Source organism: Cervus canadensis, chromosome 2 (genome assembly GCF_019320065.1).
Source record: "Cervus canadensis isolate Bull #8, Minnesota chromosome 2, ASM1932006v1, whole genome shotgun sequence".
Taxonomy (NCBI): Eukaryota; Metazoa; Chordata; class Mammalia; order Artiodactyla; family Cervidae; genus Cervus; species Cervus canadensis.
The window spans coordinates 93,046,753-93,068,814 of NC_057387.1; the positions used below are offsets into that span (position 1 = coordinate 93,046,753).

Consider the following 22,062-nt stretch of genomic DNA (forward strand, 5'->3'; position numbering starts at 1 on the left):
GGTAGCTCAGCAGAAATAGCTCAAAAGGTCTGAGTTAGCTCAAGAAAGCAGTCCAAGACTAGTCAGGACTTCCCAGGTGGCGCTAGTAGTACAGAACCCACCTGCCAATGCATGAAATATTCACAGACTTGTTACAGACTTGGGTTCCACCCCTGGGTCGGGAAGATTCCCTGGAGGAGGGAACCCACTTCAGTATTCTTGCCTGGAGAATGCCATGGACAGAGAAGACTAGCAGACTACAGTCCATAGTGTTCCGCAGAGTCGGACTTGACAGAAGCAACTTAGCACGCATACGAGACTAAAGTCACATGAATGCTTCCTACTTCTCATGCCTTAGAAGTAGAGCATTACAGCAGAGGATTACAGAAGGAACACTATCCAAGCTGCCTTCAGTTCAGCAGTGCCTGGCCTCAGAACAGCTTTCTATGAAAAAGGAAGAATTAGAGGTTTGTCCATGGTCCTGTATTTATCAGCTTGTAAGTTCTGTCCTCCATAAGCCTCATTGTATAGCTGTACTTTGTGGCACTAGTGACCTAGGTTCATGTCCTTTTTAGAACACTATCATTAAAGTCCCCTATGGACCAGATAACTTCTAGCACAGACTGTCTAAGTTTTCTCTAGGCTCCTCTTAATTTAAAAATTCCATTGTTAGTCATTATTAAAAACAGCTTTGAAAATTATTTTTCCAATGTTTGTCCTGTGCCCTTCTCTAAATTGAATGTAATATGATTTTCAGCAGGAAAACAGAACAGTTGTAGAGAAGAATAGATAGTATTCAGTAGCGCTGGATGAGTAAGAGGGAATTTTAAACTGTGCTTAGATAGGTAACTTGCATGGCATATGTTTGTTAATAAGAGAAAGAATTCCCCTTAAGATTTCCCCAGAATTCTCATGTAAAGAAAAAATCCAGGGGAATATACGTAAAGACTGATGAGCTCAGATATCATTTCAGGCTAAGGCATGTTGTCAGTACGTGTCTCTTGAAAAGATAACACGAGTTCTCTCAGGTGACGCAAGGTACAGCTGCAAATGATTTTGAGATCTTATAATACAGACAATAGGCACCTTGCTATTGTCTCTATGAAAGGATATTGATTTCAATTTAGAATAAAAACAAGTTCAGCTGGCAGGCAAGAGGTGAATGCTCTGGTACACAGGACCCACTTTGTAGTATCTCATGCGGCAGCATGGCTGATTCACCCTTGAACATTGAGACAACTTAATGAAGGACCTGGAAAGAAATTTCTTCTGGATTCTGGAGCTCAAGTAAGTGACCAGATTGTGAAAGATAGATATGGATAAGGCTATATTCCACCTCCTTAAACATGGTGTTAGGGGTTCTTTTAGCTCTAATTCTGTAGTATTTTGCCAATCTTTTCATCACAGACTAGTGGTACTTGTGGATTTGGAAAAGTAACAGATGGTGAGGTGTTTCAAAAGAGAAGATCTAGGGACTTCCCTGGTGGTCCAGTGGTTAAGAATCTGCCTTCCACTGCAGGGGATACTGCTCCATCCCTGGTCAGGGAACTAAGATTCCACATGCCATGGGGCAAATAAAACCCATGAGCAACAGTGAAGATCCAGCACAGCTGAAAAAAAAAAAGGAAGATCTGCTTTCATACTTCATTTTTCAATTGCTGACAATTAAAGACCGATCCTATCTGCCCTGGGTCCCAGAAATGGAACCCCTTCCCTAGCCTCTTTTTTTAAAGACATTTAAAAAGCTCACAGTGATGCCAGTGCTTTAGATGCTATGGTAGGTATCCCCAGTGATGAAGAATCCTTCCTTAAGTATAGGTGGTATTGTTATTAAATGTAAGTACCCCGTAAAAGAGTATTACTAGTTTTAATTGCATTTATAAAAGTAGATTAAAAAATTTAATGAGGTATAATTGAAATATAATAAACTGAATACTTTTAAAATGAAGGTGTATAATTTTCTGTCTGGTTTCTTTAACTCAGCACTATCCTTTCAAAATTCACACACATGTAAAAATGATTCATTCCTTTTTATTACTGAGTTAATTATATCATATGGACATATCACAACTTGCTTATCCATTTATCTATAAGTAAAATTTTGAGCTATTTTCAGCTATTGAGTATTACAAATAAAAATACCATGAACATTTGTTATAAGTCTGAACATGTGCCTTTATTTCTTTTGTAGCTTGTTTTAAAAAATGATTATTTATCTTTCATAAATTCAAAGTTTAATGATTCTAAATAGGAATGAGAGGTAGTGGTGGGAAATACCAAAATAACTATGAGTCATTTAGAGATTACATTCCTTCGGAAATTGTAATCTGCTTTTCTGGGTGCTATGCCAACCCATTGCCTAATTTTATCCATTGATGTGAATTGTTTAAAGACTAGCATTGCTGATAATCATTTGTCATATCTATCAGATATGTACAATAATAAAATTTAAAGCACAATTACTTAAAATATTTTCACATGGGCTTTATAAAGTCCAAATAGGACTTTTTTATTTTTTTTCAACAGTAGCTAAATTATGTTTAGTTTCAAGAGTAGACAGATTTTGTTTCCCATGACCAGAGGAACTTCTTCCTTCAGCTCTTGACTCATTTTTTTAGCACACAGCTATGATGTGAATACAGTCTTACATTTCCCTTAAAGATATATAAATATTTGAACCCTTTTTTTCTTGTTATTATCTCATGTTTGTTTGGTTTTTTTACTTACTGACTTCATAATCCAACTCACATGTTTCTTACTATGAGTTACAGGAGAGTTGCCAGATAAAATACAAGATACCTAGTTAATATTTCAGCACTGTTTATTTTTTATAAATAATATATAAAATTGTTGATAAGCTATCTTAGTTCTACCATAATTTGATCTCATCTTAACTGTTCAAGGACATAAATCCAGAAAAGACTCTCCTTATTTGATCATGCATATTTAAGCATTCATGCTTTTGTGCTTGCCATTTTTTATTCCCTCCCCTGATTTATTCACTTAGGATTTTTTTTTTTTTTTCTGCTCCATTTGTTACATGCACCATAGGAAATGCTCATCTAGTCAGTTAGGTCATAAAGTGAAAGAGAGAAAAAGCAGAGTGTGAATTCATGGGAAATAGGGATTAAGAAGGCCTCTCCTGATAAGAACCAAGTGGGGAGAGATGGTAAAATTCAGACATTTGACTGAATACTGAGATGGGTTATACTCTGAAAGGAGTCCCAAGTTGTACCTATTAATGATCTTGATTTAGTTTTGAGTATCCTGACATTTCCTGCCTCATATCTCATAGTCTATGACTTTTTACTTGTCTCTTTTTCCAGGCATGATGAAGCTTAAATCCTCTTCTTTTTCTGGGTCCTGTGTGAGCTTTCTTCTTCTACAAGTGATGACATCAACTTCAGGTAAGAGCACGCACTCTCTTCCTACTAAGTCACAGCTGTGGAAAGAACCTAGAGCAAGTATACAGTGTCCATTCTAGCATGTAAGGAGCTTGGAAATCATTACTGTGGCCTACTATCAAGTAAAAAACTGAAAAAACTGAAAGCCAACAACTCTTCCTAGATTCAACAGAGAATCGAGGTAATAGGACAAATTGCTCCTTCCCAAATTAGAGAGATACATAAGTGGATACTGAAGTGAAAGTCACTCGTCATGTCCAACTCGCTGCAACCCCATGGACTATACATCTATGGAATTCTCCAGGCCGGAATACTGGAGTGGGTAGCCTATCCCTTCTCCAGGGGATCTTCCCGACCCAGGAATCAAAACAGGAACTCCTGCATTGCAGGTAGATTTTTTACCAACTGAGCTATCAGGGAAGCCCTAAGTAGAGAGAGAGACTCACAACTTCCCAGGCCATAAGTCTTTCTGGAAACCAGTACAAGGGTAGGAAAATCTAAACTGTAATAATTGAATTGCTATAGGCTCAGTGTGGGCAAGTCTGAAAGTTAAAAACTCCAAGAGGGCCCAATCATGAGAAAGCTCACTTTTGTGAATTTTACCTCCATGGTTTTTACTAGGCTCTCACAGGGAATTTTGGGGGAAATGCCATTGTGTTTCTAGCAGGAGGAGGGGAAGAGCAACTACTTTGAAATATGCTCTTCTTAGTAAAGCTTGCCCTCAAGAGACAATATTTTACCAGAACCTAACCTATTGGTATTTTCTCAGAGTCTAACTTACCTGGGGGTAGGAAAACATCCAACTCCTGTCTGCTGTATCCTTTGTGTCCCATTAAGGAGGGATATGGTTTCCCTGGTGGCTCATGAGTGAAAAATCTGCCTGCAATGCAGGAGACACAGGAGAAATGAGTTTGATCCATTCCCCCCAGAGGGGGCCATGGCAACCCACTTCAGTATTCTTGCTGGGAGAATACTATGGACAGAGGAGCCTAGCAGGCTGCGGTCCAAGGGGTTGTAAAGAGTCAGAGAAGACTGAAGGGATTGAGCACACACACGCAGCAAGGAGGGCTACACCTGAGAAGCACTTATGAAGCTCATAGTCAGGGACATAGGCTCACTAAAAGACTGAAATCTAATCACAGAACAAGGATATCTCCCCTCCTGCTAACTTACCACTAACTCACTAAATGCCTTTAATCAAAGTTTTGTTTTGTTCCCAGTGCATCATGTGTGGCTTCCAACAAAAAATTACAAAGCATACTAAAAGGCAAAACATCAGGTGGAAGGGCTAGAGCAAAGTATCAAAATAAGAAATTGATATGGTAGGATTGTTGGAATTGTCAGATTAGAAATCTAAAATAACTGTGGCTAATATGCTAAAGATTCTAATGGAGAAGTAGATGACATGCAGGAACAGATAAGCAATGCAAGCAAAGAGATGTAAATTCTAAGAAAGAATCAGAAAGAAGTCATAGGGATTAAAAACACTGTAACAGAAATGAAGAATTCCTTTCATGGGCTCATTAGTAGCCTGGACAAGGCTGAGGAAAGAATCTTTGAGCTTGAGGATTATCAGCAGAAACTTTCAAAATTGAAAACCAGGAAAAGAGTAAAAAAAAAAAAAAAAGGAAGAGAAAAATCTAAAAACTGTGGGACAACTAAAAAAATAAAATGGAATGCTAGTACAAAAAGAAAAATAGAAAAAATATTTGAAACAATAATGACTGAGAACTATACACTTTAAATACACAATTTTTTGTTATTCAGTTCAGTCACTCAGTCGTGTTCAACTCTTTGCGACTCCATGGACTGCAGCATGCCAGGGTTCCCTGTCCATCACCAGTTCCTGGAGATTGCTCAAACTCATGTTCATCGAGTTGGTGATGCCATCCAACCATCTCATCCTCTGTTGTCCCCTTCTCCTCCTGCCTCCAATCTTTCCCAGCGTCAGGGTTTTTCTAATGAATTGACTCTTCACATCAGGTGGCCAATGTATTGGAACTTCAGCTTTGGCATCAGTCCTTCTAATGAATATTTAGGACTGATTTTTGTCAATTATTCTTCAATAAGGCTGGGGAGAAAGCCTATTTTGCATGATATTAGTATAGCAAGACTTGTTCTGTTTTGGTTACTATTTGCATTTAACAACTTTTTCCATCCTTTTACTTTCAAGTTATTCAAGTCTTTGGATCTAAAGTGAGTCTTTTACAGACAATATATAGTTGTATCATGTGTTTTTATCCCTTCTGCCAATTCTGTCTGCTGATTGGAGAGTTTAGTCCATTTACATTTAAAGTAATGAATTTCTTCTGGTATTTTTATTCTTGTATATTTTATAGCTTTTTGCCGCTCATTTCCTTCATTACCTACTTCTGTGTCTAGTTGATTTTTTTTGTAGTGAAATGTTTAGAAAGGGATATAATCATAGCTGGACATGTAGAATGGCCAGGTTGGGTGATAAGAACTAGTCTATCCTACAATGTGTAGCAACAAAGAAGTTGTTGGCCTCACATGTACCCTGGTTTTCTATCTTCTTCCACAGAAAACTGGACAGTCACCATTCCCACGAGACACTTGGTGGCTACAGTAGGAGGACACGCTGAGCTCAGCTGCCAGTTGTCCCCACCACGAAGCGCAGAGCATATGGAGGTGCGCTGGTTCAGAGGGGACAATTCCAAACTCATTCACCTATACAGAGATGGCCATGAAGTGAATGGAGAAGCTGCCCCAGAATATGTGAATCGCACAGAGTTTGTGAAAGAGGCCATTAGAGAGGGCAAAGTGACTCTCAGACTTCGTAATATCAGTGTTTCTGATGCTGGATCATATCAGTGTTCATTTAAAGGTAGTGGCATTAATGATGTGGCCAGCATGAATCTGAGCATAGCAGGTAAGTTTCATGGTGGAACGTTGCATACCAATGCCCTTGTGACCCTGTAAGCTGAAATATATGAAAATATATCAATGTTTCTTTTTACTTTTTCACATTTTCAAACATGTTTCAAATACTATAATAAGAAAAATCTGTTTATCTAATGCAAGAATATACTGTGCAGTGGACACACAATGCAGAGTGATCAGAATTTGCCCAGTTTGTAATTTGGATGTGAATTTGAGTATTGCCTCTTCTTCTGTTGAAGATCACAAGGTTAATGAGACTCTTTTCAGATTTCCAATCCAATCTCAAAGCAACAACTGTCTTGATCTTTCTGTCCCATTTTCCCCAGCATTAGGCTTGGAAACACAAATCCATGTTCAGGCTCCTGGCACTAAGGGGCTCATGGTGGACTGTAACTCAGGAGGGTGGTTCCCAAAGCCCCAGATGGAATGCCGAGACAGCAGAGGAGAAAGACTTCCACATTCATCAAAATCCTATTCACAGGATGGAGCCAGATTATTTCACGTGAAGATGACTCTTGTCCTTAGAAACCAGTCATGGGGCAACATGACTTGCTACATTCGCAATCCTCTAACAGGTGAAGAGAAACGAACAAATATCATCCTGGCTGGTGAGTGTTTCGTTGTCATATTTCGTTGTCAATATGTTAACATAAAGAAAAATTAATAGGATAATTTGAGTCATGAAAAAATGTTTTCATCTCCTGAGATGAGGAAGTTTCTGAAATGAGCCTATCTTAGAGATAAGACTTGTAAGGGAAATATCAACTGGGAGTTAGATAGTGAGTTTAAAGTTCTATGGAGGAGACCAGGCTTGAGACATATGTGAATGTCTTTAAGAAGAATATTTAAAACAATGGAACTGGACCAGATACAAAGTGAATAAGGATAGAAAAAATAAAAAAATGGGTTCCTAGAACTGAACTTTGGAGCATTCACCTTTTAGGTGTCCTTTAGATGACTAAGAGAAAGCTGCGGGGAAAACACATAAACACAGCAGGCAAAAATGAATATTTAGAAGCATTTGTTTTGATCTCTTTTATCAATGGTAAAGAAGAATTTTCTTCAGAACCTGTTTTAAATCTTTCAAATGTTTCTCATTGTTTCACTAAAGATAGTTGTTTCCTATTCAAATTAGTAAGCATTATATAGATATATTTGGGCTTCCCAGGTGGCATAGTGGTAAAGAATCCACCTGCCAATGCAGGAGACAGTGGATGTGTATTTGATCCCTGGGTCAGGAAGATTCCCTGGAGTAGGAATTGGCAACTCACTCAAGTATTCTTGCCTGGGAAATCCCATGGACAGAGGAGCCTGGTGGGCTACAGTTCCTTGGGGTAGCAAAGAGTCAGACACGACTGAGCGTGAATGCATGCTTGCATATATATTCAATCATTAGTTTCAGATAGGATTCAAATTGGAATAGGCTATAACATAAACATAATAGTTGAGAAAAAAACTGTATCATAAGCAATTAAATTAATATTTAAAGTTGAATCATGTAATAGTTAATAATTTTGAAAAAAAATGGCTTTTATAGGCTGTGTGAACAACATTGTTACAACTTTTCACATCCCATGTAATAAATATAGCTCTAACTTTTATCTAATTCACAAATATTCACACAGATTAAAAATTTAACATAAAATAAATATGAAATCTACAAAAACACTGCAAGGTAAGCTTTATTTTTCCTGAAAAACTAGCCCCCAAAATGTTGTTGCTAATATTAAAAAATATCAAACATGTGCTAAATATGCAACCAAAAGGCACGTATTTATGGATGATGAATTTCCTTAATTGGAAACTAGAACAAGGACTAATAATAAGAAGGTCAATCCCAACGAAAATTTTGAAAAAGTAACATGTGCTTAATGTTAGCTACAAAATTTCGTCACAAGGTAAATACAGAACTTCTATGAAATATGGCACATATTCTGCCTAAAAGACCTCAAAAAGAGATAAATATTTGTGGAGGAATAGTCAGTTTTTAACAGGAATATTCACCTCCTTGAAGACAAAAGTAATCCAAAATTAATATAATTATTTATTTTAAGACATGACAGAAAGAAATTCCTTGGAAGTCTTTAAAAATATGGATAAGGTAAGTTTGAGGTTAGTATGGAAAAATGAATATCTGTAAATGGCAAAAATAATTTTAAAAATGAGGAAGAATTTCCTTTATCAGATTAAAAACTGACTGACTATAATAAAGTAATTGTGAATAATGTTAAACAGTTTGTGGTATTTCCAAACATAGAATATTATGTACTGTCACAGGAGTAGGCCATTTTATCAATGCTAAAAACTAAGAAGGGCAGAAAGAGATTCAAATCATAAAAAACAGTATAACAAATTATGAAGTATAAAGTTTAGTGCTTTGAAAAAAAATGAAAAAGTTCCTATAAGATGTTAGAATAATTGTCAATATTTCTGGGAGAAAAAGACTCATACATATAATTATATACAGAAATAAATTACATATAGGTTAGAAGTCAAAGGTTAAAAGTGAAACAATAAACTTTTTTTTTAAAGAATTTTTTGTCGTGGACCATTTTGAATGTCTTTATTGAATTTTTTACAATATTGCTTCTGTTTTATGTCTTGGGTTTTTGGCCACGAGGCATGTGGGGTCTTAGCTCCCCAACCTGTGCCTTGGAAAGCCAAGTTTCAACCACTGGGCCACCAGGGAAGCCCCAACAATAAACATTTTTAAGGGATATACCATATACCTAGTATTAAAGAGACCTTATCAAGAAATGCAGAGCATAAAAGTAAAGAAATGTGTATTTGTCTCCATTATCTTTACACCCTAAGAACTCACTAGAGACAGTTTTGAGGCTGTCTTATAGCCAGTGAGCTTCTCAGCCACAAGCAGGGTGTACAGGATTCTGCTTGATTGTTTCCTTTATAATTATATAATTATATATATATTAAATTATTAAATATATATAAATTAAATATATAATTATATAATTTCCTTTATAATTAGGAAGCATTTGCACTGGAATTGTTAATAAAAAATGAGAGCGAGAGTGAGGGATGGAGAGAGAGAGAGACTTCCTTCTATCAACTATAGCCTCAAGTTAAATTCTATCCCCCAAACAAACTCAATTCCAGGCTCTGTATTTGCCACTAAAACAGCTCCACTGAACTTTAGCCCCCACCCACATACAAAAAAGTAAAGAAAACAGGAGCTAAAAGAGAATCTTGCTTTATTAGCAGTAAAATTCCTAATCCACTGGTGCTCTGTGTTGTGGGTTTATTGATCTTCAAATGTCTCTGCCCTTTCTTCCAGGTGACCTGTTTTACCCAGACCACATTTGGATGATATTCTCTGTATCGCTTCTGTTCGTGATATTGTTTTTGACTATTGTCCTCTCTTGTCAATGTTTCACAAAAGGATATAACTGCTGCAAGAAGTGTGGAGTCATTAAAGGAATCTCTCTTAATGTGATGTGTAAGTCACATGGGGTGTTCAGGCAAAGCTGTACAACATTTGTCAATTATGCCAATCATAGGAAGATTTAGAGCTTGTTTCTCACTTTAGAAATGTTGAACTTCACATCTCCTAATTAGGAACTTCCCAGGACAATGCTGTATTAGGAAGGAGGTCAGTATAGATGTTTCCTGAGTTGTTCAGACCCATAGTTAGTTCTATGCCCTCAAGGTAAGGGCTTTCTCTCTTAAGTAAATATTCAATGAACATGAAGTGAATCCAGTGTCTGCATCACTCAAAATCACTTTGTGATGGATGAATCCTGTGAGTCTTGCTCTAGAATACACTTAATTTCATGATAGTCTTTTTGCTTATATAAGTTCTTATTAACTTTCAAGATATAGCCTCCTTTTTAGAGCTTAAATAATGTCAACATGAAAAAGAGATAGGTCTCTAAATCAACAAGTCCTTTACAACCAGACTCTGCCATCTGGTTTTGTGGTTAAACTGAATGAATGTATCATCCTTCTGAGTGAACATATCACTGAATGATAGTGACCCATTAGGTAAAAAGACATAGAACAATTTAAAAAACATTTCTTTTCCCAACTTATGTCCAGGCAAAATAGATTCTATATAGATGAGTAAGCTGCTAGATGGGGGATGTGAATCTAGCTATTGACTCTAGATAATTTTAAAGGAGATGAGTCAAAGGAGAAGATATAATCTATCGGACCCATTTTCCTACCTAATCCATAAAACCCTGTACCACATTTATTGGGTGCCTACCTTATGCTAGGCATTGTATCAATAACATTCATTTTACCAAAGTCACCTAAATTAATCCTAAAGGCAGTGCTTTTATTGTCACCATTTTATAGATGAAAATGTCACAAATCACAGCTCGTAAGTGATAGACAAGACTGGAAGGCAGATGTCTGTGGTTCCAATCCTCATGCTCTAGTCATCATGCTTATTTGCAGTAACTGGTTTCAGGTTTCTGCTTGCACACCTTAATGATTGAGGAGGTTATCATCTCAGGAAACATGCCCATTCCACAGTTACCATGGGAATTTTCTTCATTTTGGAAATAAAATCTATTGTTCCATGATTTCTACCAATTATATCACAATGAGTGGCTCTTCTCTGTCTTCCCCAGAGAAGACTTTTAAAGACTTGAGGTCATAATTTTACTTCAATTGAGCTTCTTTGAGGAGTATCTCATTATTTCTGGTTATTTTCTTCTGGAAATTGATAGAGATCAAAGAATAAATGCACAATTATTTTAGTAGTATATGGTAACACATTTTAATTATCTCTGTTAAACTTGTAGAAATAAGCCTCTTGACAGGGAAATTAAAGCTGAGGGGTTTAAAGTGTGTTTTCTTTTTTCAATCACCTCAGTATCACCATTGCTCCATCTGTCTAATCTCACAACCCTCAGAACGCCCAGAAATCTAATGAAGACCCCAGGACATCTGTCCGGTTCCCCCAGATTAATTCAGTGCTAGACTAGGTGGTGAGAATTAGGGGAAAAAACTCCTCTTAGTTCTGCTGGGTCCATAAGTCCGGTTTTACTAGGGTCAGCCACCACCCACAAAGCAAACTCACATCCTAGCCCTACCTAGGTTGAGTGGGCATGAAGCAATGACTATGCTTTTCTGATAATGGTTCTTAGGTCAACGGTAACCCACATTCCTACATTCCTCTTCCATTAATACGAACTCTCTCTGTTCTAGTGTTCCCATATGACTGCCACGGTTGTTTGCGCCCAAGCGTCATTCAATTACTGACTTGTCTTTTTTGGACTGCTTATTATATATCTGGAGTTCCGGAGACGAGGTAAATGGGCTTAATCGCGGTGACTACTACTAAGAGCTTAACAGATCTCCTTCCCTGGATATCTGTTTTCTTGGTGTTTAGTAAGAGCTGTATGACTCTTTCCTCATAACCAGGAAGATCAACAGTTTAGGTGACATCTCAGAGGGCCAAATTCTGACACTGATTATTGTGGGTGTCAAAGACTGAAGCTGCTTTGACCACCGCCAGTGTTTTCAACTACACTTAAGAACATAACTCCTTCTGCTATAAGGAATAAGAAGCATTCTGGTTTCAGAAAATATGACTGGATCCAGTCACAAATTTACTATGCCATTGTTGGTGTACCTTCATGACTCTAGGTCAATGTTTCTTATCTATTTGAGGCTTAGCGTCTACTTTGAAAATATAATGTTAGTATTAATCCAATTGCAGTGCTCACATATACCTCTTAAATCTGCATGCAGTTTCAGGAAGCTTATGAAATACTGAATTCTTTCCTTGGGCTTCTCTGGTAGCTCAGTTGGTAAAGAATCCACCTGCAATGCAGGAGACCTTGTTTCGATTTCTGGGTTGGGAAGATCCGCTGGATAAGGGAGAGGCTACCCACTCCAGTATTCCGGCCTGGAGAATTCCACGGACTGTATAGTCCATGGGATCGCAAAGAGTCAGACACGACTGAGCGACTTTTACTTTCTTTCCTTGGACTATTATGAAATATGGTCATCCTTTACAGGTGAAATTGATAAACTAATAAAATGATTTTATTATATATTATATTAGTTAATATATATATATTTTTAGCACTTGGCAATTCATAATTTAGAGATTTCTAAGGAATATGTATGTACGAGATAATTGCCATCTAATCAAGGCAAAGAAACCCTTTATTTTACTTGAGGCATTCTTGTCAAACCACAGAAGAGAATTTTAGAGAATTAGGGTGGTTACTAGGAGAACTTTCTCGGTTCCCTCTCCTACCTTCCTCAAGGCTTCCTTCCTAGGCAGCCTTGAACCACAACATGCACAGTCCTATATTTCTAATCTGCCCACTGAAAGTTGCAAGCCTTGCCTCAGAAGTTATCAAATCAATGGATGGAAAGACCCTACTTTCTATTACCAAGAGGAAAATTAATGTTTGTATAAACAAACCAAGCACTTGAATATGATGTTTGAGAAAAATAGTCCACCTAAGACAAAATTCCTCTGGACTTCTTAATTTGAACTAAGTCAAAACACTTACTCCTAAGGATTCTGTAGACGTAGACATGAGGAGCCAACAGACCAGGATATAGACCAATTGAGTCTTTACAAGAGCTGCCCAAGGAAATATAATTATTTCTGATTGTAAAGGTTTTTCCCCCCCCTCAGGTATAATGATCACCTAGCTGTGGTCAGCAATTTCTTTTAAATAAATACTTAGGAATTAAACTAGATCATATGTTGTTGTTGTTTAGTCGCTCAGTCATATCTGACTCTTTTGTGACCCCATGGACTCTAGCCCACCAGACTCTTCTCTCAGTGGGATTTTCCAGGCAAAAATACTGGAGTGGGTTGCCATCTCTTCCCCACCCAGGGATCGAACCCATGTCTGCTGCTTTGGCAGACAGATTCTTTACTACTGAGCAACCAGGGAAGCACTGAATCATGTATTAAGTGAATTTTTTTAACTTTATAAGAAACCACTAAACTGTGTGTGCTATTTTACACATCACCTACAGTAGATAAGAGAACATTTATTCCTCGTATTTTCCACTTTGGGTTTCCCTCAATCTTTCTAATTTTAGCTTAGTGTATTCAGTGGTATCTCATCTCAGTTTTAATTTGCTCTTCCTGAGCATTTTATATAAGTGGAATCGAATGATATTCACTCATCTTTGACTGACTCCTTTCACTTAGCATAATGTTTTAAAGGTCTATTCATATTTTAATATGTATTAATTCTTCATTCCTTTCTATTGCTGAATAATATTCCATCATATAAATATAGAACATTTTGTTCTTTCACTGATCAGTTAATAATGCTTCTTGGTTTGTTTTCAATTTTGATTATTATTAATAATTCCATTATGAGTATTTCAGTATAATATTTTGAGTGGATATATGTCTTCATTTCTCTTAGATATACACCTAGGAATGCAATTGCTGGATCACATTAATTCTCTGTTTCACATTTTTAAATAACTGCCAAAATACTTTTCAAATTGGCTTTACTATTTGAAATTCTCACCACCACTATGTGAGGGTTCCACTTCTACGTATTCTCACCAACACTTATTATTGTATATCTTTCACTATTAGCCATAGAGTATGTACATTCATTTGTTGAGCTCAAGCATTGCTCTATATGATTTTTTATTTTCAGTTCTCTACTCAAAATGGATTGGAGATCTAAATGTAAGACCAGAAACTATAAAACTCCTAGAGGAAAACATAGGCAAAACACTCTCTGACATAAACCACAGCAGGATCCTCTATGACCCACCTCCCAGAATATTGGAAATAAAAGCAAAAATAAACAAATGGGACCTAATTAAAATTAAAAGCTTCTGCACAACAAAGGAAACTATAAGCAAAGGGAAAAGACAACCTTCACAATGGGAGAAAATAATAGCAAATGAAGCAACAGACAAAGAATTAATCTCAAAAATATACAAGCAACTCCTGCAGCTCAATTCCAGAAAAATAAAAGACCCAATCAAAAAGTGGGCCAAAGAACTAAATAGACATTTCTCCAAAGAAGACATACAGATGGCTAACAAACACACGGAAAGATGCTCAACATCATTCATTATCAGAGAAATGCAAATCAAAACCACAATGAGGTACCATTACATGCCAGTCAGAATGGCTGCTATCCAAAAGTCTACAAGCAATAAATGCTGGAGAAGGTGTGGAGAAAAGGGAACCCTCTTACACCGTTGGTGGGAATGCAAACTGGTACAGCCACTGTGGAGAACAGTGTGGAGATTTCTTAAAAAACTGGAAATAGAACTGCCATATGACCCAGCAATCCTGCAGCTGGGCATACACACTGAGGAAACCAGAAATGAAAGAGACATATGTACCCCAGTGTTCATCACAGCACTGTTTATAATAGCCAGGACATGGAAGCAACCTAAATGCCCATCAGCAGATGAATGGATAAGAAAGCTGTGGTACATATACACCATGTTATATTACTCAGTCATTAAAAAGAATACATTGAATCAGTTCTAATGAGGTGGATGAAACTGGAGCCTATTATACAGAGTGAAGTAAGCCAGAAAGAAAAACATCAATACAGTATACTAACGCATATATACGGAATTTAGAAAGATGGTAAAGATAACCCTGTATGCAAGACAGCAAGAGAAACACAGATGTATTGAACAGTCTTTTGGACCCTGCAGGAGAGGGCGAGGGCGGGATGACATGGGAGAATGATATTGAAACATGTAAATTATCATATGTGAAAAGAATTGCCAGTCCAGGTTTGATGCATGATACAGGATGCTTGGGGCTGGTGCACTGGGATGACCCAGTGGGATGGGATGGGGAGGGAGTTGGGAGGGGGGTTCAGGATGGGGAACACATGTACACCCATGGCCGATTCAAGTTAATGTATGGCAAAACCAATACAATGTTGTAAAGTAAAATAAATAAATTAAAACAAACAAACAAAAAAGACAGGGGGGAAGTGGACTTTGAGAGGCAAAGGTGAAATAGATTGACATAGCCATGAACTCACCCCTTTTGCCTAAGTCCACCCAGATTTTCTCTTGTGTAGAAGAGTTTGTAACTCTAACATAGGGCATTCATGAGATCACAAAAACTGCCATATCATCATTGGGTAATGTCAATTCAGTCATAGCCCTCTCTGAAACCAGACTCCAGAACGGTGAGAAGTAAATTTCTATTGTTTAAAAGCTTAAAAAAAATTTCTCTAATAAGCAAAGATGTTGAAGAGATTTTCTTGTACTTATCAGCTATTTGCATATTTTCTTTGGATAAATATCTAAATCATTTGCCAATTTTTAAATTGTGTTACTTGTCTTTTAACTGTTGAGTTCTATTTCTTTATATATTCTGGATACACAGGCTTTACCAGATACATGACTTGCTTCTGCTTTCCACATTCTGTAGGTTATCCTTTTGCTTCCAAAAAGTGTTCTTTTCCCTTTTTTCTTTCATTCTTTCTTTGTGTGTGTGTGTGTGTGTGTGTGTGTGTGTGTGTGTGTGTGTGGTCATACTACACAGCTTGCGGTATCTTAGTTCCCTGAAAAGGGATTGAACCTGGGCCCACAGCAGAGAAAGCTCCAAGTCCTAACCACTAGACCACCAGGGAATTCCCCCTGATGATGCTATGTGAGGCACAAAAGTTTTTCCTATGGCCACTGTGCCAAGTTACCACAGATTTAGTATCTTAAAACAATATACATTTATTATCTTACAGTTCTAGAGGTCAAAAGTCTGCATTGGATTTCAATGGACTAAATCCAATATGTCACAAAACCTGCAATTACTTCAGAAGGTCTAGGGAGAATTCATTTTCTTGCCTTTTACAGTTTCTAGAGCTTCACTCCTTGCATTTCTTGGTTAATGGATTATTTCTTACATTTTCAAAGATAGTAGAAATACATTTAAAAACTCTCTCAGCTGTATCTTCATATTGTCTTCTCCTCTATGTATACAGTAAACTTCTGCCTACCTCTAAGAGTACTTGTGATTGAATTGGGCCCACCCAGATAATCCAGGATAATATTGCCACCTTGAGATTCATAACTTAATGACATCTCTAAATGCTCTTTTATCACATAAGGTACCATACATAAGTTCCATGTGTTATTCTTGTTCAGTCGCTAAGTAGTGTCCAACTCTTTGTGATCCCATGGACTGCAGCATGCCATACTTCCCTGCCCTTTACTAACTTCCAGAGTTTGCTCAAACACATATCCATTGAGTTGGTGATGCCACCCAACTATCTCATCCTCTGTCGTCCCCTTCTCCACTTGCCCTCAATATTTCTCACCATCAGGGTCTTTTCCAATGAGTTGGCTCTTCCCATCAGGTGGCCAAAGGATTGGAGCTTCAACTTCAGTGGATATTCAGGACTGATTCTTTTAGGATTGACTGGTTTGATTGCCTTGTCCATGGGACTCTCAAGAGTCTGCTCCAATACCACAGTTCAAAAGCATCAATTCCTTGGCGCTCAGCCTTCTTTATGGTCCAACCCTCACATCCATACATGACTACTGGAAAAACCATAAGCTTTGACTTATGACTTATGGACTTTTGTCTGCAAAGTGATGTCTCTGCTTTTTAATATGCCATCTAGGTTTGTCATAGCTTTTCTTCCAAGGAGCAAACATCTTTTAATTTCGTGACTGCAGACACCATCTGAGTGATTTTGGAATGCAAGAAAATAAAATCTGTCACTGTTTCCACTTTTTCCCCATCTATTTGCCATGAAGTGATGGGACTGGATGCCATGATCTTAGTTTTTGAATGCTGAGTTTTAAGCAGGCTTTTTCACTCTCCTCTTTCACCTTCATCAAGTGGTTCTTTAGCTCCTCTTTCCTTTCTGCCATTAGAGTGGTATCATCTGCATATCTGAGGTTGTTGATATTTCCCCTGCAACCTTTATTCCAGCTTGTAATTAGATATTGAATATCTTTGGGATTCATTTTTCAGTGTAGAGAATCCCATGGACAGAAGAGCCTGGCAGGCTACAGTCCATGGGGTCACAAGAGTCGGACAGGATTTAGCGACTAAACCACCTCCACACGCTACCCTTCATGAGGGAAGAATGTCTCCAGAAACAAAGCTGTAAGCCTAGAAGCTAGAATCATGAATCATATGTGTTTATCCTCAAGACTTGAAACCTAATGGAGTTTTCCCAGTTGACCTTTGAAATTACTTGGGAGCAGTGACTATTTTTTCCTTCTCATTTTCTTCACAATTCAATGAGAATGGATAAAATATTCTATACCTGTTGCACCATTATATTTTAGGAGTAAATAATTGGTTTTCTAGTTCCATGGTCCCAAGGATAAAAGGCTTCCCTTGTGGCTCAGCTGGTAAAGAATCTGCCTGCAATGTGGGAGACCTGGGTTCAACCCCTGGGTTGGGAAGATTCGCTGGAGAAAGGAAAGGCTACCCGCTCCAGTATTCTGGCCTGGAGAATTCCATGGACTGTATAGTCCATGGGATCTCAATGAGTTGGACACAACTGAGTGACTTGCACTTACACTTTTCAAAGGTGAAGAGGAATTTTGCCATAGTGTGGGTTATACTTACAAAGCCTCACTCCCGAATTTATTTAGATTGTTGGTCAATTTTTGTTCCTTAAAGTTGTGGGACTGAGGTCCCATTTCCTTATCAACTGTCAGCCCAAGGATTGCAGCCTGTCTGGATTTCTTCACATGCTTTCCATGTGGCTCTTCCAGCAAGGGTGGGTCAAGTCCATTTCATCATTTGACTCTCTCTAACCTTGCATTCTGCCACATCTCTCTGACTTCAGTCTTAAAAAGTCTCTGATTTAAGGACTCATATAACTATATTGGATCTGCATGAATAAACTTGAATAATCTCCCTATGTTAAGGTTCATAACCTTAATTACCTCTGCAAAGTTTCTGTTTCCATGGAATGTAACATATTCACAAGTTCCAGCTATTGGGACACAGATACTTTTAGGGGCCTATTCTGTCTACAACAGTCTAGCTCCCAAAGATTCACATTCCTCCCAAACACAAAAGCCATTCTGTTCATCCAAAGGTTTCATCTTATAAACTCAACTCAAAGTTGATAAGAAAGAAGATTATAACAAAAAAGTGTTAATGAACCTATTTTATATAGTTATTATAAGGATTAACTGAATTAATCCATTTTAAGTGGTAGATCAATGACTTCTAAAGAATAAATTTTCAGCATTAGTAATATTAAATGTTATTTCTTGAATATTCTCTCCCCCTAATTCACAACTCAACTAATTTTTTTTTTCAGTCTCTATTTCAGATCCTTTGTTTCCCTTGTACAATGACTGGATGCAGGATATGACAATGGTTATAGCTTGTCCAATGGCATTTTTCAGTCTATTAATCATTGTTTTAAGCATGACGCTAAGAGGTAAGTGGGTGGGGAGAGTCTTGACTCTGAGGTTATCATTTTTCCAGCACTTATTTATTTTCTATTCCCTGAAAAGGCCCACTTCCCACCTGGTTATCAGCCCAAGGTTCATCCTGTTTCCAGAGAAAAGACAAAGGCCGAAATCTATGTTTTGTGAAGTTATACATTAACATACTATGGTTACTTAATAACTAAGGATAAGTTATAGCCCTTCAAGTGTGCAACCAAAGGGTGACTCAAGCTTCTTTTGCCCTTTCTTTTGGCTAGTAACACACAGAATCATAGCTGTGCTTCTCAGACTTATTACCCTTCTCCTGTCATATGTGGGCAGTTTTTTTGTTGACATCTCTATCTCCAGCAACCACCCCCCCAAAAAAAAACACAATATATGTCTCTCCAAGCACATCTTGTGACATTGCTTTCCACATAGATCAATTTAACCTACTCTTATACATCATTCCATTCACTGAAAGTTACTAAGACTTGATACTACTTGAACATTAACTCCATTCATTCACCCTGTTTTCTTGAACAAATCTCATCATTTCTCCATCTTTGTTCACCCAAAGAATCCCAAGTAATAGGTATTAAGCTAGAGATGTATCTGATTTTGTTGCTAAAATTTTGTTTCTATTATAAATGAAGGCCAAGAAACCTCAGATAATGATCTTCCCTTCAAAATTTCCTGTAATCAGATTGCAACTCAAAAGCCATGAGTAGTCATCATTGCTTTCTTAGTATAATTTCTTTCATAACATTAAATGAACATTGACATTCAATGTGTATCACTAAATGTCAGAAGAAACAGTAATGTATATAGAATTCTGAGGACAAAATGAGCTTTGAGCCTACAATTTTGTCCATTTCAAATAATTTCTCATAAGTAAAAATGAAAATTAGTCAGACTTATAGAATGTACCATTACTGTAGACTCTATGAAAATTATCTAAGAAAAAAATTTCCCCAAATGGAAATGACAATGTCTAAATTATTAGGTGAATAATAAATAAGAAATATGAAAAACAATTTAATCAATAAAATATTAATTTAACAATAAATAGTTATATTATGGTTGCAAAATAATGACTACTTAAGTAAAGTAATTTGAAAATATATTAATAACCTAGTTGCTGAACATCAGTGGTTGCTAATATCACAGAAAGAGAAACCACCAGAGATTATATTATTCTGCATGTTAAGCACAAAATACTACTTATGTGTGTTCTTGGCAAAAAAAAAAAAGGAAGCAAAAGAAACCTGAATCAGATTAAGCCTCCCTTTTAACCTCCAATTTACAGGACATAAAGAACAAGATGAATACACTATACAAAGTGACAGAGATGCAACCCACCAACTGTAGAAATGAAAAACGCTACAGAACAAATGAGAAAAATTCTTCAGTAATTATGTTGCAAGCATATACAACTTCAGTGTAATCCCTACCAATGTCTCAATGAAAGTTTCTACAAAAATAAAAAATCTGTCAATGCTTCCACCTTTCACTCTTGTATTTGCCATGAAGTGATGGAGCCAGATGCCATGAACTTAGTTGTTTTTTTTTTTTTAATATTTAGCTTTAAGTCAGCATTTTCACTCTCCTCCTTCACCCTCATCAAGATGTTCTTTACTTCCTCTTCACTTTCTGCCATTAGAGTGATATCATCCACATATCTGAGGTTGTTGATATTTCTCCTGGCAATCTTGATTCCAGCTTGTAACTCATCCAATCTGGCATTTCTCATGATGTGCTCTGCATATAAGTCAAATAAACATGGTGACAATAAACAGCCTTGTCAAACTCCTTTCTCAATCCTGAACCAGTCAGTTGTTCCATACACAGTTCTAACTCTTACTTCTTGATCGGCATACATATACGAGAAGATGCTGAACATCATAAATTATGAGGGAATTGTAAGTGAAAACAACCATGAGATAACACTATACACTATTAAGAGAGGATAATATCCAAAACTGGCTCAGTGGTAAACAATCAGCCTGCCAACACAGGAGATTCAGGAGGCATGGATTTGATCACTGGGTAGGGAAGATCCCCTGGAGAAGGAAATGGTAACCCATTCCAGTATTCTTGCCTGAAAAATTCCGTGGACAGAGGAGTCCAGTGGGCGATAGTCCATGGGATCATAAACAGTTGGACGTGACTGAGTGACTGAGCATGGGATATCCAAAACACTAACAACACCAAATGTGTTGACCATGGGGAACAAAAGGAATTCTCATTCACTGCTGGAGAGAAATGCAAAAAGGTACCTCCACTTTGGACAGTTGAGTGGTTTCTTACAAAAATAGAATACTCTTACCATATGATATAGTCAAAGCTATGGTTTTTCCAGTAGTTATGTACGGATGTGAGAACTGGACCATAAAAAAGGCTGAGCACTGAAGAATTGATGCTTTTGAACTGTGGTGTTGGAGAGGACTCTTGAGAATCCCTTGGACTGCAAGGAGATTCAACCAGTCAATCCTAAGGGAAATCAATCCTGAATATTCACTGGAGGGACTGATATTGATGCTGAAGCTCCAATACTTTGGCCACCTGATAGGAAGAGCCAACTCATTGGAAAAAGACCTTGATGCTGGGAAAGTTGAAGGCAGGAGGAGAAGGGGATGACAGAGAACGAGATGGTTAAATGACATCACTGACTCAACGGACATGAGCTCTACCCTCTAACTTCTAACAAATGATCAGTTCTCCATCATGATAACTTTGTCTTTTTGAGAAAGTCACAGAATGAAATCATGAAGTATGTAATCTTTTAAGACTAACTTCCTCCACTCAATATAAAGTTTTTGAGATTCATCAACATTGTGTATAACAATGGTATGTTTCTTTAACCCCATAAACAGTATAAAAAGGCAAAAAGATATGACACTGAAAGATGAACTTTCCAAGTCAGTAGGTGCCCAATATGCTACTGGAGAAGAGTGGAGAAATAGCTCCAGAAAGAATGAAGAGACTGAGCCAAAGCAAAAACAACATCCAGTTGTGCATGTGACTAGTGATGGAAGTAAAGTCCAGTGCTGTAAAGAACAGTATTACATAGGAATATGGAATGTTAGGTCCATGAATCAAGGTAACTTGGAAGTAGTCAAACAGGAGATGGCAAGAGTGAACATCAACATTTTAGGAATCAATGAATTAAAATGGGCCAGAATGGGTGAATTTAATTCAGATGACCATTGTATCTACTACTGTGGGCAAGAATCCCTTAGAAGAAATAAAGTCATAGTTAAGAAAATAGTCTGAAATGCAGTATTTGGGTGCAATCTCAAAAATGACAGAATGATCTTTCTGCATTTCCAAAGCAAACCATTCAATATTACAGTAATCCAAGTCTATGCCCCAATCACTAATGCTGAAGAAGTTGAAGCTGAATGGTTCTATGAAGACCTACAAG

General features: G+C 37.3%; 1 protein-coding gene across 3 annotated transcripts; it reads left to right on the forward strand.

The window, feature by feature from the left end:
• The first annotated feature begins 355 nt into the window (after positions 1–355).
• Positions 356–20,266, forward strand: LOC122427995 (selection and upkeep of intraepithelial T-cells protein 8-like). 3 transcript variants are annotated; one of them, XM_043447611.1, is made up of 9 exons: positions 356–476; positions 1,107–1,266; positions 3,306–3,386; positions 5,926–6,273; positions 6,611–6,892; positions 9,580–9,741; positions 11,460–11,562; positions 18,524–18,646; positions 19,945–20,266. In XM_043447611.1, the coding sequence occupies exons 3-8, from the start codon at positions 3,308–3,310 to the stop codon at positions 18,558–18,560; spliced, it is 1,011 nt and encodes a 336-aa protein (XP_043303546.1). In that variant the 5' UTR covers positions 356–476; positions 1,107–1,266; positions 3,306–3,307; the 3' UTR covers positions 18,561–18,646; positions 19,945–20,266. The 3 variants fall into 3 exon arrangements, with proteins under 3 accessions (XP_043303546.1, XP_043303535.1, XP_043303551.1); XM_043447600.1 differs by lacking the exon at positions 356–476 and having other exon boundaries at positions 981–1,266; XM_043447616.1 differs by lacking the exon at positions 356–476 and having other exon boundaries at positions 981–1,266; positions 9,685–9,741.
• The last annotated feature ends 1,796 nt before the right edge of the window (positions 20,267–22,062 follow it).